General features: G+C 38.0%; 1 protein-coding gene across 2 annotated transcripts in view; it reads right to left on the minus strand.

Annotated features, from left to right (window-relative positions):
- Positions 1-18,573, minus strand: part of ABCB7 (ATP binding cassette subfamily B member 7) — a 168,588-nt gene that overhangs the window by 59,485 nt on the left and 90,530 nt on the right. For both annotated transcript variants that reach the window (XM_043571069.1, XM_043571070.1), the window contains exon 3: positions 18,343-18,429. In XM_043571069.1, coding sequence (XP_043427004.1) covers positions 18,343-18,429 — 87 coding nt within the window. The remainder of the gene's footprint in view (positions 1-18,342; positions 18,430-18,573) is intronic.

The following is an 18,573-nucleotide window of genomic DNA, read 5'->3' on the forward strand; positions in this document are numbered from 1 at the left end:
TATAAATAAAATCAAGAATGAAAGAAGAGACATCACAACCAACACATCAGAAATAAAACCAATAATAAGAGAATATTATAAGCAATTGTACACCAATAAAATGGGCAATCTGGAAGAAATGGACAAATTCCTAGAAACATATAAAGTACCACAGCTGAAACAGGAAGAAACAGAAAATTTGAACAGACACATAACCAGTAAAGATCAAATTAGGAATCAAATATCTCTCAAAAAACAAGAATCCAGGGCCAGATGGATTTCCAGGGGAATTACACCAAACATTAAAAGAAGAGTTCACAAACTATTCTCTTGAAGCTGTTCCAAAAAATAGAAAGGGAAGGAAAACTTCCAAACTTTATGAAGCCAGTAATACCTTAATTCCAAAGCCAGACAAAGACTCCCCTAAAAAAGAGAAATATATACCAATTTCCCTGATAAACATACATGCAAAATTCCTCGACAAGATATTAGCCAACTGTATCCAACAATGCTTTAAAAAAAATACTCACCACGACCAAGTGGGATTTATACCTGGGATGCAGGGCTGGTTCAATATATGCAAAATAATCAATGTGATTAATCACATCAAAAAAATAAAGGACAAGAACCACATGATCCTCTCTATAGATGCAGAGAAAGCATTTGACAAAATTCAGCATCCTTTCTTGATAAAAACCCTTAAGAAAGTAGGGATAGAAGGAGCATACCTTGAGATTATAAAAGCCATACATGAAAGACCCGACGATAATATCATCCTCAATGGGAAACAACTGAGAGCTCTCCCCCTAAGGTCAGGAACAAGACAAAGATGTCCACTCTCGCCACCGTTATTCAACATAGTATTGGAAGTCTTACCTCAGAAATCAGACAACACAAAGAAATAAAAGGCATCCAAATTGGCCAGGAGGAGGTCAAACTTTCATTCTTCGCAGATGACACGATACTCTATATGGAAAACCCAAAAGATTCCACCAAAAAACTACTAGAACTGAACTATGAATTCAGCAAAGTGGCAGGATATAAAATCAATGCACAGAAATCACTTGCATTCCTACACAACAACAATAAAGCCACAGAAAGAGAAATCAAGGAATCGATCCCATTTACAGTTTCACAAAAAACCATAAAATACCTAGGAATAAATCTAACCAAAGAGGTGAAAAATCTATACACTGAAAACTATTGAAAGCTTATGAAAGAAACTGAAGAAGAAACACAAAAAAATGGAAAAATATTCCATGATCCTGGATAGGAACAACAAATATCGTGAAAAAGTTGATACTACCCAAAGCAATCTACACATTCATTGCAATGTCTGTCAAAAGAAAACCAGCATTCTTCACAGAGCTAGAATAAACAATCCTAAAATTTCTATGGATCCAGAAAAGACTCCGAATAGCCAAAGCAATCTTGAAAACATAAACCAAAGCAGGAAGCATCACAATCCTGGACTTCAAGCTGTATTACAAAGCTGTAATCATCAAGATAGTATGGTACTGGCACAAGAACACTCAGATCAATGGAACAGAATAGAGAACCCAGAAATGGACCCACAAACATATGGCCAACTAATCTTTGACAAGTTAAGTTAAAAAGAATATTCAATGGAATAAAGTAAGTCTCTTCAGCAAATGGTGCTGGGAAAAGTGGACAGCGACAGGCAGAAAAATGAACCTGGACCACTTTCTTACACCATACACAAAAATAAACTCAAAATGGATGAAAGACCTCAGTGTAAGACAGGAAACCACCAAAATACTCAAGGAGAAAGCAGGCAAAAACTTCTTTGACCGTGGCCACAGCAACTTCTTACTCGACATCTCTCTGGAGGCAAGGAAAACAAGCAAAAACGAACTACTTGGGACCTCATCAAAATAAAACGTTTCTGCACAGCGAAGGAAACAAGCAGCAAAACTAAAAGGCAAACCACAAAATGGGAGAAGGTATTTTCAAATGACGTATCAGATAAAGGGTTGGTATCCAAAATCTATAAAGAACTTAACAAACTCAGCACCCAAAACCAAATAATCCAGTGAAGAAATGGGCAAAAGACATGAATAGACACTTCTCCAAAGAAGCCATCTAGATGGCCAACTGACAAATGAAAAAATGCTCAACATCACTCATCATCAGGGAAATACAAATCAAAACCACAATGAGATACCTCCTCACACCTGTTAGAATGGCTAACATTAACAACTCAGGCAACAACAGATGTTGGTGAGGATGCAGAGAAAGAGGATCTCTTTTGCACTGCTGGTGGGAATGCAAACTGGTGCAGCCACTCTGGAAAACCATATGGAGGTTCCTCAAAAAACTGAAAACAGAACTACCCTATGACCCAGCAACTGCACTACTAGGTATTTATCCAAGGGAACAGGTATGCTGTCTCAAAGGGGCACAGGCACCCAATGTTTATAGCAACACTATCAACAATAGCCAAAGTATGGAAAGAACCCAAATGTACATTGATGGATGAATGCATAAAGAAGATGTGGTGTATGCGCGTAAACACACACAATGGAGTATTACTTGGCAATCAAAAACAATGAAATCTTGCTGTTTGTAACTATGTGGATGGAATTTCAGGGTATTATGCTAAGCAAAATTAGTCAGAGAAAGACAAATATCATATGATTTCACTCATATGAGGACTTTAAGAGACAAAAGAGATGGACATAAGGAAAGGGAAACAAAAAAAATATAAAAACAGGGAAGAAGACAAAAATGTAAGAGACTCTGAAATATCGAGAACAAACAGAGGGCCACTGGAGGGGTTGTGGGAGGGGAGATGGGCTAAATGGGCAAGGGGCATTAAGGAATCTACTCCTGAAATCATTGTTGCACTATATGCTAACTAATTTGGATGCAAAATAAAATAAAATAAAATAAAGTAACATAAAATAAAATATAATAAAATAAAATAAAATGGTAATGTACTGAATGGGAGAAGATATTTGCATACATAACTTTCATTCTGAATCTGAGGTCAATATCTTTCAACCTCAAAATATCCTGGAAAAAAAACTATTTCAATTGCATTTAAAAAGCTACTTATAGGGGCGCCTGGGTGACGCAGTCGGTTAAGCGTCCGACTTCAGCCAGGTCACGATCTCGCGGTCCGTGAGTTCGAGCCCCGCGTCGGGCTCTGGGCCGATAGCTCGGAGCCTGGAGCCTGTTTCCGATTCTGTGTCTCCCTCTCTCTCTGCCCCTTCCCCGTTCATGCCCTGTCTCTCTCTGTCCCAAAAATAAATAAACGTTGAAAAAAAAAAATTTAAAAAAAAAATAAATAAAAAATAAAAAGCTACTTATGGAGACACTCTAGGGAAGATGGCTTAAGAGGACACTGGGCTCACCGCGCGTCCTGCTGATCACTTAGATTCCACCTACGCCTGCCTAAAGAACCCAGGAAAACCACCAGAAGACTAGCAGAACGGAGTTTCCAGAGCCAAGCGCAGAAGACAGGCCCATGGAACAGAGTAGGAAGGGCGGACAGGCGGTGCGTGCTGCACGGACTGGCGGGAGGGAGCCGGGGCACAGGGGCAGCCCGCCAGTAAAGCAGAGACCCCGAGTCTGGCTTGCAAAAGCAGAGGGGCCTGACGGACTGTGTTCCGACAGCAAGCGGGACTTGCTTAGCATCTGGGAGGTGATAAGTTAACAGCTCTGTTCGGAAAGCAGGAAGGCTGTAGGGCAAAGGGAGGGAGAGTTGCTGAGCCCCGGGACGAAAGAGCTCAGTTTGGCCGGGAACAAAGGCGCTCGCCATGGCCATCTCCCTTGCCCATCCCCCAGCCAAAATCCCAAAGGGAACCAGTTCCTACCAGGGAACTTGCTTGCACGGCTCAAACACCCAACACTGTGCTTCTGCATATCCATCCCTCCTGCGGGTCTGACTCCCTCCCGCTGCCACAGGGCCCCTCCGGAAGTGGATCACGGAAGAAGAATCAAGCTAAGCCTGCCCCTCCTGCCCCCCATGCACCTTGCCTACCCACCACAGCTAATTCGCCAGATCCCCAGCACCACAAGCCTGGCAGTGTTCAAGTAGCCCAGATGGGCCACGCCACCCCACAGTGAATCCCGCCCCTAGGAGAGGGGAAGAGAAGGCACACACCAGTCTGACTGTGGCCCCAGTGGTGGGCTGGGGGCAGACATTAGGTATGACTGCGGCCCCGCCCACCAACTCCAGTTATACACCACAGCACAGGGGAAGTGCCCTGCAGGTCCGCACCACCCCAGGGACTATCCAATATGACCAAACGGAAGAATTCCCCTCAAAAGAATCTCCAGGAAATAACAACAGCTAAGGAACTGATCAAAAAGGATTTAAATAATGTAACAGAGGTGAATTTAGAATAATAGTCATAAAATTAATCCCAGGGCTTGAAAACAGTATAGAGGACAGCAGAGAATCTATTGCTACAGAAATCAAGGGACTAAGGAATAGTCAGGAGGAGCTGAAAAACACTATAAACGAGATGCAAAATAAAATGGAAATGACCACGGCCCAGACTGAAGAGGCAGGAGAGAATAGGTGAACTAGAAGATAAAGTTATGGAAAAAGAGGAAGCTGAGAAAAAGAGAGATAAAAAAAAATCCAGGAGTATGAGGGGAAAATTAGAGAACTAAATAATGCACTAAAAAGAAATAATATATGCATAATTGGTATGCCAGAGGAAGAAGAGAGAGGGAAAGGTGCTGAAGGTGTACTTGAAGAAATAATAGCTGACAACTTCCCTTATCTGGGAAGGAAAAAGGCATTGAAATCCAAGAGGCACAGAGAACTCCCTTCAGATGGAACTTGAATCGATCTTCTGCACGACATATCATAGTGGAACTGGCAAAATACAAGGATAAAGAGAAAATTCTGAAAGCAGCAAGGGATAAACGTGCTGTAACATATAAAGGGAGACCTATAAGACTCGTGACTGATCTCTCTTTTGAGACTTGGCAGGCCAGAAAGGATTGGCACGAGATCTTCCATGTGTTGAACAGAAAAAATATGCAGCCGAGAAGCCTTTATCCAGCAAGCCTGTCATTTAGAATAGAGGGAGAGATAAAGGTCTTCCCAAATAAACAAAAACTGAAGGAATTCGTCACCACTAAACCAGCCCTACAAGAGATCCTAAGGGCGATCCTATGAGACAAAGTACCAGAGACATCGCTACAAGCATAAAACATACAGACATCACAATGACTCTAAAACCATATCTTCCTAAAATAACATTGAATGTAAATGGACTAAATGCGCCAACCAAAAGACATAGGGTATCAGAATAGATAAAAAAACAAGACCCATCTATTTGCTGTCTACAAGAGACTCATTTTAGACCTGAGGACACCTTCAGACTGAGAGTGAGGGGATGGAGAACTATTTATCATGCTACTGGAAGCCAAAAGAAAGCTGGAGTAGCCATATTATATCAGACAAACTAGACTGTAAATTAAAGGCTGTAACAAGAGATGAAGAAGGACATTATATAATAGTTACAGGGTCTATCCATCAGGAAGAGCTAACAATTATAAATGTCTATGCGCCGAATACCAGAGCCCCCAAATATATAAAACAATTACTCATAAACATAAGCAACCTTATTGATATGAATCTGGTAATTGCAGGGGACTTTAACACTCCACTTACAGAAATCGATAGATCATCTAGACACATGGTCAATAAAGAAACAAGGCCCTGAATGATACATTGGATCAGATGGACTTGACAGATATAGTTAGAACTCTGCATCCCAAAGCAACAGAATATACTTTCTTCTCGAGTGCACATGGAACATTCTCCAAGATAGATCATATACTGGGTCACAAAACAGCTCTTCATAAGTATACAAGAATTGAAATTATACCATGCATACTTTCAGAACACAATGCTATGAAGCTTGAAATCAACCACAGAAAAAAGTCTGGGTAACCTCCAAAAGCATGGAAGTTAAACAACACCCAACTAAAGAATGAGTGGGTCAACCAGGCAATTAGAGAAGAAATTAAAAAATATATGGAAACAAACGAAAATGAAAATACAACTATCCAAACGCTTTGGGATGCAGCGAAGGCAGTCCTGAGAGGAAAATACATTGCAATCCAGGCCTATCTCATGAAACAAGAAAAATCCCATATACAAAATCCAACAGCACACCTAAAGGAAATAAAAGCAGAACAGCAAAGGCAGCCTAAAACCAGCAGAAGAAGAGAAATAATAAAGATCAGAGCAGAAATAAACAATATAGAATCTAAAAAAACTGTAGAGCAGATCAACGAAACCAAGAGTTGGTTTTTTGAAAAAATAAACAAAATTGACAAACCTCTAGCCAGGCTTCTCAAAAAGAAAAGGGAGAGGACCCAAATAGATAAAATCATGAATGAAAATGGAATTATTACAACCAATCTCTCAGAGATACAAACAATCATCAGGGAATACTATGAAAAATTATATGCCAACAAATTGGACAACCTGGAAGAAATGGACAAATTCCTAAACACCCACACGCTTCCAAAATGCAATCAGGAGGAAATAGAAAGCTTGAACAGACCCATAACCAGCGAAGAAATTGAATCAGTCATCAAAAATCTCCCAACAAATAAGAGTCCAGGACAAGATGGCTTCCCAGGGGAGTTCTACCAGACGTTTAAAGCAGAGATAATACCTATCCTTCTCAAGCTATTCCAAAAACAGAAAGGGAAGGAAAACTTCCCGACTCATTCTATGAAGCCAGTATTACTTTGATTCCTAAACCAGACAGAGACCCAGTAAAAAAAGAGAACTACAGGCCAATATCCCTGATGAATATGGATGCAAAAATTCTCAAGAGGATACTAGCAAATCGAATTCAACACCATATAAAAAGAATTATTCACCATGATCAAGTGGGATTCATTCCTGGGATGCAGGGCTGGTTCAACATTCACAGATCAATCAACGTGATACATCACATTAATAAAAGAAAAGATAAGAACCATATGATCCTGTCAATTGATGCAGAAAAGGCATTTGACAAAGTACAGCACCCTTTCTTAATAAAAACCCTTGAGAAAGTCGGGATAGAAGGAACATACTTAAACATCATAAAAGCCATTTATGAAAAGCCCACAGCTAACATCATCCTCAATGGGGAAAAACTGAGAGCTTTCTCCCTGAGATCAGGAACACGATAAGGATGCCCATTCTCAGCGCTGTTGTTCAACATACTGTTGGAAGTGCTAGCATCAGCAATCAGACAACAAAAGGAAATCAAAGGCATCAAAATTGGCAAAGATGAAGTCAAGCTTTCGCTTTTTGCAGATGACATGATATTATACATGGAAAATCCGAAAGACTCCACCAGAAGTCTGCTAGAACTGATACAGGAATTCAGCAAAGTTGCAGGATACAAAATCCATGTACAGAAATCAGTTGCATTCTTATACACTAACAATGAAGCAACAGAAAGAGAAATAAAGAAACTGATCCCATTCACAATTGCACCAAGAAGCATAAAATACCTAGGAATCAATCTAACCAAAGATGTAAAAGATCTGTATGCTGAAAACTATAGAAAGCTTATGAAGGTAATTGAAGAAGATTTAAAGAAATGGAAAGACATTCCCTGCTCATGGATTGGAAGAATAAATATTGTTAAAATGTCAATACTACCCAAAACTATGTACACATTCAATGCAATCCCAATCAAAATTGCACCAGCATTCTTCTTGAAGCTAGAACAAGTAATCCTAAAATTCATATGGAACCACAAAAGGCCCCGAGTAGCCAAAGTAATTTTGAAGAAGAAGACCAAACCGGGAGGCATCACAATCCCAGACTTCAGCCTCTACTACAAAGCTGTCATCATCAAGACAGCATGGGATTGGCACAAAAACAGACACATAGACCAATGGAATAGAATAGAAACCCCAGAACTAGATCCACAAACATATGGCAACTAATCTTTGACAAAGCAGGAAAGAACATCCAATGGAAAAAAGACAGTCCCTCTAACAAATGGTGCTGGGAGAACTGGACAGCAACATGCAGAAGGTTGAAACTAGACCACTTTCTCACACCATTCACAAAAATAAACTCAAAATGGATAAAGGACCAGAATGTGAGACAGGAAACCATCAAAACACTAGAGGAGAAAGCAGGAAAAGACCTCTCTGACCTCAGCCGTAGCAATCTCTTACTCGACACATCCCCAAAGGCAAGGGAATTAAAAGCAAAAGTGAATTATTGGAACCTTATGAAGATAAAAAGCTTCTGTACAGCAAAGGAAACAATCAACAAAACTAAAAGGCATCCAATGGAATTGGAAAAGATATTTGCAAATGACATATCAGACAAAGGGTTAGTATCCAAAATCTATAAAGAGCTCACCAAACTCCACACACGAAAAACAAATAACTCAGTAAGAAATGGTCAGAAAACATGAATAGACACTTCTCTAAAGAAGACATCCGGATGGCCAACAGCCCCATGAAAAGATGCTCCACATCGCTCCTTATCAGGGAAATACAAATCAAAACCACACTCAGATATCACCTCACGCCAGTCAGAGTCGCCAAAATGAACAAATCAGCAGACTATAGATGCTGGAGAGGATGTGAGAAACGGGAACCCTCTTGCACTGTTGGTGGGAATGCATATTGGTGTAGCCACTCTGGGAAACAGTGTGGAGGTTCCTCAAAAAATTAAAAATAGACCTACCCTATGACCCAGCAGTAGCACTGCTAGGAATTTACCCAAGGGATACAGGAGTACTGATGAATAGGGGCACTTGTACCCCAATGTTTATAGCAGCACTCTCAACAATAGCCAAATTATGGAAAGAGCCTAAATGTCCATCAACTGATGAATGGATAAAGAAATTGTGGTTTATATACACAATGGAGTACTACGTGGCAATGAGAAAGAATGAAATATGGCCCTTTGTAGCAACGTGGATGGAACTGGAGAGTGTGATGCTAAGTGAAATAAGCCACACAGAGAAAGACAGATACCATATGGTTTCACTCTTATGTGGATCCTGAGAAACTTAACAGAAACCCATGGGGGAGGGGAAGGGAAAAAAAAAAAGAGGTTAGAGTGGGAGAGAGCCAAAGCATAAGAGACTGTTAAAAACTGAGAACAAACTGAGGGTTGATGGGGGGTGGGAGGGAGGGGAGGGTGGGTAATGGGTATTGAGGAGGGCACCTTTTGGGATGAGCACTGGGTGTTGTATGGAAACCAATTTGACAATAAATTTCATATATTGAAAAATAAAAAAAAACAAAATAAAAAGCTACTTATATCCTTAAGTTTTTACTTCCACCTACAGCCATCCTCATATTGCCAAAAAGGTATTCAGTGGAGGCAAAGGGACTTGTACTATACATTTATTTCTCATCTATTAAGCTATCAATGCATTATACAAAATTTAAGAAATATTTCAATAGTTCCATCTTTGTGGTTAAAACCTCTATATTTTGGGCTCTTTATCAATATGTTTATTTAATACATTTTGCAGCCCTCAGTGAAAACTCATGATAAAGTCGAGTTATAAAGCAAAGTTTAGGAAAGTAGGAGTCTTGGTATTAACTATATAGAACAAAGGTTGGGTTATTAAAAATTTCAACAAAAACACAATGTTCTAATCATGCTTAATCTCATTACTAAATCATCTCACATTTTTCTTTCTCTCAAGTTCCTGAGGCAACATTCCCATGAAATATGTAGTTTCAGCTTTTGGAGGCAGAATATTAAGAATCAAAACCAGGGGTGCCTTGGTGGCTCAGTCGGTTAAGTGTCCAACTTCGGCTCAGGTAATAAACTCATGGTTTGCGGTTTCAAACCCCCCGTCGGCCTCTGTGTTGAGGGCTCGGAGCCTGGAGCCTGCCTGGGATTCTGTGTCTCGTTCTCTCTGCCCCTCCCCCACTTGTACTCTGTCTCTGGCTCACAAAATGAAATAAATGTAAAAAAAAATTAAAAAAAAAAACAAACAAAAAAATCAAAACCACACTCTGTAAAGCCAAAATAAGATCAATACATATATGTTCCAAAGCTACTATATTATTATCGTTGGCAAAATAATCTCCATTTTAAAAACTGAAGTATCTACTCCATTTCTGGAATAGATATTTTAAAAAAAGTTGATGCTCATTGCTGGTGAAGTTGTATTGAAATGGGTACTCTAACACACTGTTACTGGGGGAGTACACTGAAACAATCTTTTCAGAAAGCATTTGATACCCACCATCAGCTTTTAAAATAATTTGCCCTTTGTGTCATGAATTCCATTTCTGGAAACTTATGCTTTAAAAAATACTTAAGAATATTCTCTAAGTTGAATCAAATTTACTTTATAAAAATTTCTTGAATCTATTTTCACTACCAACCTAATCCAAGCTATCAAATTGTCTCACCTAAACCACTGTAACCATCTCCTAACTGATTTCTCTGCATCTATTCTGCTCCCTATTCAATTAGTTCACCCTGCAATCAGATATTACTCCCAGTTTAAAACCCTTCAACTGCATCCTATTGCTCTTAAAGATCAAAGTCCATAACGTGGCTTGTGAGGGTCTGCTTGGCTTGGCTCCTGACTGCTTTCAGTGTTCATGCCATACTAGCTTTCTTTTCTTTTAGTTCCTCAAATATGCTATAATTCCTCCTGCCACAAGGCATTTGCACGATATCACTCATTCTGTCTGAAATAATCTCCCTCTGTACAACACCAACCCACTCCCCAATCTCTTCTAATTAGTTAACTGCCAACTCAAGCAGCACTTCTTCATGAGGCCTTCCCTAAACCCACTCAGGATCCTTGGCTATATTCTTTCACACTGGAGTATTCCTCTCTTCCAGAGCATCCATTTTAGTTATAAACTACATATACAGAAGTGATTTGATTAATATCTGCTCTCCTGTTAGAATTTAAATTCCATATGAGTAGCAACTTTGTGTTTGGTGCTCACTGTTGTAACTCAATACCAAATATAGTACTGACATACAGTAGGTACTCAACACGTATCTATTGAATAAAAGAATGAAAAACTTAGCTATTAAGGATATTTATTCTCATGCAGTTTTAATAAGAAAAAAGTTGGAAGCAGCCTAAATGACCAATAATGGAGAACTGTGTAAACAAATTATAGTGAATGTATAAAACAAACTGTAGCCATTGAGAAATATATGTAGTGACACAGAAAAATGTGAAGTGAAAAAAGCAGAGCACAAAACTTATTTTTCATGTTAAAAAAGTGACGTGTGTATGAGTTTATACATGCATACAAATGGGTCTGAAAGCAATTCCCCCAAAGTGTTAAAATAAGTAGCTGTGAGTAGATGGAATCACTGATGATTTTTTATATTCTTTATGCTTGCTTGTATTTTCTGTAGTTCATATAGAATAAGAAAAAAATTAGTTCATTTTGTGGGAGGAAAGTTACCCAATTTCAAGTAAATGTACACACACAGCAAGGAATGGGGGGAAACTGCCAACATATAAGAAACCCAGGACAACACATTATATTATTCAGGGTAGTTTTATATTACGGTTATTGCCCCCCAAACTCAGCAAACTATTTTTCTAGTCTCTTTCTCAGTGATTTCTCAGTCTGTTTACTGCGTAAAGAGCAACAGAAATAAAACTGTTCATATTGTACTAAAAACAGGACTACCTTCCTGGCTGCTTTAAAGATAAAAGGTGGTGCTTAGAATTCTCTCTCTCTTTCTCTCTCTCTCTCCCTTCACTTCTGTCTCTCCCTCTCCCACTCACTCTCCATCAAATAAACTTTAAATATATATATATAAGTTGGCAAAAATATGAAATGCTGAAAATACAGTTCTTAATGTTTTGTTTTATACACACATATACTCACATATGTTCTCATAACCAGTAAGGTATTTTTAAATGGGAATAGGCTTTAATTTTAAAAGTCACTTTTTCAATTGAACTATTACTAAATAAATATAATTTAATGCATTATAACTCAAATTGAGGCATTTCAACCACTTTCTCATTTCATAGGTTTTATCTTATTTTTCTTGATGGAATAATGACAAAAAGGCCCTGCTTCTGCATATCTTTAGAAACACTCTTCCTGTCAAAACCATCTACAACAGATCCCAAAATTTTTCAATTATGACACAGAGAAGTTATGGCTAAGAGCAAGAAAATTATTCTAGTTGGCTTAATAGTGCATAAAATGTCACCATTTCATTTAACAAAATGGGTTCTGAAGTTGTGTAATCATGCATTATGAGTCCATTCAGCTATAAAGTACATGACTTAAGTTATACATTAGATACACTATAAAGTTTGAAAAACATCTTTTTTATAAGTGGAGGCTAAATCAAAAAGGAATTTCAGAGGCTGAGGCACAGTTTTAAAGAATTTTAAACCAACTCATTCCGGCTGTACAAGAGTAAAATAAAATAACATGGGGAGGTCTCAATACAGATCCTGAAAGATCATATATCACATTTCAAAATCACCACAATCACCATACTGTGAACAGCCATAATTCATACATTGGATACACAATGGTAATCCTAAAAGACAAAAGGGTTATCTAAAGCCACAAGCTTGAGACTGAATTCAAAATCACCTTCATATCAACTTACCTTTTCATTTCAGACTAAGAAACACAAATAGTATACATACCCTTTTAAGGTCACCTTCTTAAAGAAAGGGTAGAAAATATAGGAAATGGTTAATGAGGATAACAAGAAATTGGCTTATTTGAAAACATACTGTGTAAGGAATAATCACAGTATAGGAAAACAAACAAACAATGATTTAAGGAAAGGAATTTCTTTTGCAGGGGTAAAAATTCCTGAAGTAGCCAGTGGTTGAAATCATAATTTTTATTTAAGCCTCACTTACACATAAACAGAACACATAAATTTCTTTCACTTTTCTGTTTATCATTTTCAAAATAAATAGAATTTAAAAGTTATTTTAAAAACATAACTGTGGGACACCTGGGTGGCTAAAGTGACTGACTTCAGCTCAGATCATGATCTCATAGTTCTTGGGTTGGAGCCTCGCGTTCGGCTGTGTGCTGACTGCTCAGAGTCTGGAGCCTGTTTCTGATTCTGTGTCTCCATCTCTTTCTGCCCCTTCCCTGCTTGCGCTATATCTCTTTCTGTCTCTCAAAAATAATAAATAAATGGTCAAAATAAAAACATAACTGTGATGACATATTATGATAACAAAAGCTCTCTAAATTTGAATGCTTTAGAAATATCATTAAAAGGCCTACAAAAGTAGGAGTGAATCTACTTTCCTCTTTGCTAAATAACAATATATACAATGCTGCCTTCTTGCTAAAGCTAAATATAAATAGCCTCAAATTTAAAATATGGAACTGACATTTTAAGCCCCATTAAAACTAGTACTATGTTATAGTATGAGGAATAAAAGTTTTTACAGAGGTCTCAGCTATGTACTGGAATTAGCTTGCCATACTTAAGGAAATCAATTGGATTCAGAAAAAAAAAACACAAAAGTAATGTAAGAAGGAATGTAAATGGGCTAAGATCTCTGTATGGTAACAAAATGAGTTTGGAAGAAAATACTTAGGAACATCAGAGAGCTGTTAAAGAGGAGATGAAAGTAACTGAAAATAAGGTGGGCCAACATAAAAAAAAATAGGTGCTACAAAAAGAGATGATGCCAGAAACAACACTCAATAAATATTTATTCAATTAATAAATTATCTATTCTTAAACACATGAGGACACATTGTCATTAATATTCAGAAGGCATAGCTATTACTTGATTTATTAAATCATTTTAATAATCTAAGTGACAGATCTTTAAATATTTAAATTTTTTAATATTTATGTATTTTTGAGAGTCAGAGAGAGACAGTGTGAGCAGGGGAGGGGCAGAAAGAGGGAGACAGAATCAGAAGCAGGCTCCAGGCTCTGAGCTGTCAGCACAGAGCCCGATGCGGGGCTTGAACCCACGAACTGTGAGATCATGACCTGAGCCGAAGTTGGACGCTTAACCAACTGAGCCACCCAGGTGCCCCCAGATCTTTAAATATTTTTAAATATTTACTTATTTGATACTAATACAGAGTTTCATAAGCTTTATGAGGCTAGGCAGACAAAAAGAAATAATGAAAGGAATACCTACTTGTGCACAGGGAGCTGAAACAGCACAATCACAGCATGGTGAGCCAAAAACAGATGCATAAATAAAATTAGGTGCATATGACTCAATAGTTTATTGAGTCATATTATGTTTATATGGATCAGTGCTAAATTCAATAGTGTGACCTGAGGGAGAGATGTAGTCACTCACAGCCATAAGTGCTGTAAATGAATACCTATAGCTAATAACTATGTGAGCAGGGCACAAAAAGGAAAATAAATTAAAACACATCTGAAGCAACTCACTGGGTAGAATTTTAAGATATTAAGGAAAACTGCATATTAATAAGCTACATGTATGCTTTGCTTCTCAGGTCAGTAACTTCATATCTTTTACTAGAAAAGGTTATCAAGCACTGATTCAAGAACAATTTTTTCCACCAAGAGTCCATTGCTTCTAAGGGTGTGTAGCCTAATGGACTTTTATAAGAAAATAAAAGAGTAAGAAAAAAGAAAATGAGCTTTTGATAAAGGTAACAGAGTCACCTTTTCTTTAACTGATATGGGATTTATCTAAGAATTCTAGTTTTAAAGACATTGCTAAATTCAGGGGTTCCTGGCTGGCTCAGTCAGTAGAGCATGTGACTCTTGATCTTCGGGTTGTGAGTTCGAGCTCCACGTTGGGTGTAGAGATTACTTCAAGAAAAAAATCATATTCCTGAATTCTAATAGCAAGAAATGTTCTAATCCTAGATCAAGGGACTAGTTTATAAAGAAACTACTTAGGGGCAAAGTTTGTGGTGAGGAAGAATAAAATATATACTAAAAATTTTGGATGCAATTTGTTTTGTATAAATGTGTGCTACAGACTGAATGCTTTTTCCCTAAAGAACCAATTAAGCAGCAAATAATGTGGAAATGCCCACAATTTCATGGATAAGCAAACTGTCCAGAGAAGAGAACTGTCTCTTCAATCCATGCTAAACGTAAGTAACTGCAATTAAAGGAATAAATTCAATCACTACTTCAATACTGTTGGAAATAACAGTGGCAGGGGCGCCTGGGTGGCGCAGTCGGTTAAGCGTCCGACTTCAGCCAGGTCACGATCTCGCGGTCCGAGAGTTCGAGCCCCGCGTCAGGCTCTGGGCTGATGGCTCGGAGCCTGGAGCCTGTTTCCGATTCTGTGTCTCCCTCTCTCTCTGCCCCTCCCCCGTTCATGCTCTGTCTCTCTCTGTCGCAAAAATAAATAAACGTTGAAAAAAATTAAAAAAAAAAAACAAAAAAAAACCAGTGGCTTGATAAAAGCTAGGTCAAAATGTAAGGGTTTAATTGCAGTGTAGGGCTAACCTGTAGCCTTGGGAAATAACAGCTTTGTTTCGACACTGTAGGTTAAGAGATAACAGCCTTGTCCTATCAATCAAGGGAACAAAAGTTCAAGGGAAATCAACTGGATTGGTGTTTGACTGGATTGGGGCAAGGACATGTTGAGAACTTTGAAAAAGTGGGCCAGAGGCAGGGTCAAGGAGGTCAACTGGTCGCGCCTTAATGGCAGAAGGTCTGAACTGTTTCCACCCCCATCTGGGAACTACTTCTTTGTTCTGTTCCCAGGTGATGATGAGATGATGTGGTCGGCTATAAAAACTCTGTACCCCGGCTGTTCAAGGCCACACTCTGGTCAAGAGTATCGGTCCCGATTGGTCGGCCTTGCCTCTCATTGCAATAAACTTTGTTGTGACTGTCACTGGTGCCGCAGCATTCTGTTTCAGGAGTCATGTGGATGCAACAAAAAGACAAACAAGTTGAGCAGATGTCTAGTGGAAAAATTGAGAGGGTAACTGAAGAACTTCTCCAATATTCCTGCCTCTCATTGCAATAAACTTTGTTGTGACTGTCACTGGTGCCTGTAGCATTCTGTTTCAGGAGTCATGTGGATGCAACAAAAAGACAAGCAAGTTGAGATGTCTAATGGAAAAACTGAGAGGGTAACTGAAGAATTTCTCCAATATTACTGGGAATATAAGTATACAATAAGTTTATAGATGGGAGATGAAAGATCTATTATCAGGAAAAGCTCTATTATTATTAATTTCTCTGTACCTTAAGGTTTGTTTTCTATACTCTATTAGTCTGATACTAGAGTGAAAAGGTCCTAAAATGGCTTATGGTACATATGAGATATATTTATACTCAACAGTCAACTTAATAATGTATAATAAAAAAATAACAAGCTGACTGATATTCACATTGGCCAGTCAGTTAATTCCCTATCCCAAGGGAAGTCAATTGGAAAAATGAGATGAAGATCATAAGGCTACTTGATGATGTATAAAATCAGAGCTAGAAAACAGCCTCTCCATGTCATCCAAGTATTCTTGTCCATTGGTCTAAGTGTCCATTCAGTTGAACAAGCCTGGAGATTTGTTATTCCATTATCTCCCCAGGACTCCAATTTTTTAATACTCCAAGCTGTTGTTCCACTCCTGATTATATCAAGTTTTATACCAAAGCGCTCTGATTGCTCTAGTACATGTTAATCTCTCTTGTAATACTACTAGCTTCTGACTATATCCAATGAGGATCTGCTTCAAACATAAAAAAAGAGTATGTCAAGCAAAGTCTGGAAAGTAGTCCTTATTTTAAGTTCCTCATTACTCATGTTATTATCAGCACAGAATTAACTAATTAGTAAACTAACTCATTCTTCAAAAGAAGCACATTAAAAAAAAGTTTAAATGCAGGAGTATAGCACCAAAATTCTTCAAAAACCTGAAGATTCTATTATAAAACAAATAATTTGTTAATTTATCTATTTTTTAATATGAAATTTATTGTCAAATTGGTTTCCATACAACACCCTGTGCTCATCCCAACAGGTACCCTTCTCAATGCCCATCAACCACTTTGCCCTCCCTCCAACCCCCATCAACCCTCTAATTTATCCATTTTAAAAACAAGAGCTTCCAAATAGTGAAACCACCACTGTTTTTCCATAATCCCCTTTACTACAGAGATTGGATAAACAGATTATTTAAATACCTCCTGAGCAGCATTATTATTTTTGTTAGTAGTGTTAAGAACATCCAAGTGGTACAGCCCACTGTGGAAAACAGTATGGAGGTTCCTCAAAAAGTTAAAAATAGAACTACCTTAAGATCCAGCAATCACACAACTGGGTATTTACACAAAGAATACAAGAATCTAATTCAAAGGGATACATGCACCCCTATGTTCATAGCAGCATTATTTACAATAGCCAAGATATGGAAGCAACCCAAGTGTCCACTGATTGATGAATACACACACACACACACACACACACACACACACACACTGGAATATTATTCAGCCATCAAAAAGAATGAAGTCTTGCCATTTGTAACAACATGGATGGAACCTGAGAGTATAATGCTTAGCAAAATGAGTCAATCAGAGAACAACAAATACCCATATGATTTCATTCATGTGTAGAATTTAAGAACCAAAACAAACAAGCAAAGGGGAAAACAACAGAGAGAGACAAAAGAGGAAACAGACTCTTAATTACAGAGAACAATCTGATGGTTACCAGATGGAAGGGGGTGGGGAATGGGTTAAATAGGTGATGGGGAGGGATTAAGGAGTACACTTGTTTGTTGTGATGAGCACTGAGTGATATATGGAAATGTTGAATTACTATATTATATACCTGAAAATAATATAACACTGTATATTAACTAACTGGAATTAAAATAAAAACTTTAAAAAATATATGAAAAAAAGAATATGGATAATTAAATGAATGGATCAGGTAGATGGAAGATTTATCAGGAAGCTAGGGGACATTCTAGGATCTTTCTAAACTAAGTGTACAGAAGGAAATGTTAACCACAACACACACACACACACACACACACACACACACACACACACACAAATTGCTTCTAAGTGCTAAATCTAATTTAGCTATTTATAAGGCTGGATTATATAACAAATAACATCAACCAATGCTATTTTAAGTGAATAAATAAAATATTTAGGTTGATAACTTTTTTGTTTTTTTAGTCAATCATGATATTTTTTGTTTATTTTAAGCCCAAGAAAGTCTCAGCCATATAACCATGGCCAATTCATAAGGTTTTGCATTAGAAAATCTGTGGTAGTAAGAGTCAATCAAAATACTCTGGAAGATAATAATCTTGAATATGTGTGTGTGTGTGTGTGTGTGTGTGTGTGTGTGTGCGTGGGCACATTCTGCGCAAATTCGGTATGTATAAGAATTTGTAGTTACTGTTATTCACTCTTACCCCTTCTTTTGGGTCTGTGTGGAGTCCTCCTCCTGCATGACCATGCCAACATGTCCTCTTTTCTATCAGTGGCCATGCCTGGAGAGCCTAGTTGAAGATGATACCAAGTCATCCATTAGCTATTACAGAATTTCAGATCTTTAAAACTCTGACTTAGCCTAATCTAATGAATGTATCACATACAAATTCATAGGCATAGCTTTTAACCTAGCATAACAAAGCAAAACACCT

Source organism: Prionailurus bengalensis, chromosome X (assembly GCF_016509475.1).
Source record: "Prionailurus bengalensis isolate Pbe53 chromosome X, Fcat_Pben_1.1_paternal_pri, whole genome shotgun sequence".
Lineage (NCBI taxonomy): Eukaryota > Metazoa > Chordata > Mammalia > Carnivora > Felidae > Prionailurus > Prionailurus bengalensis.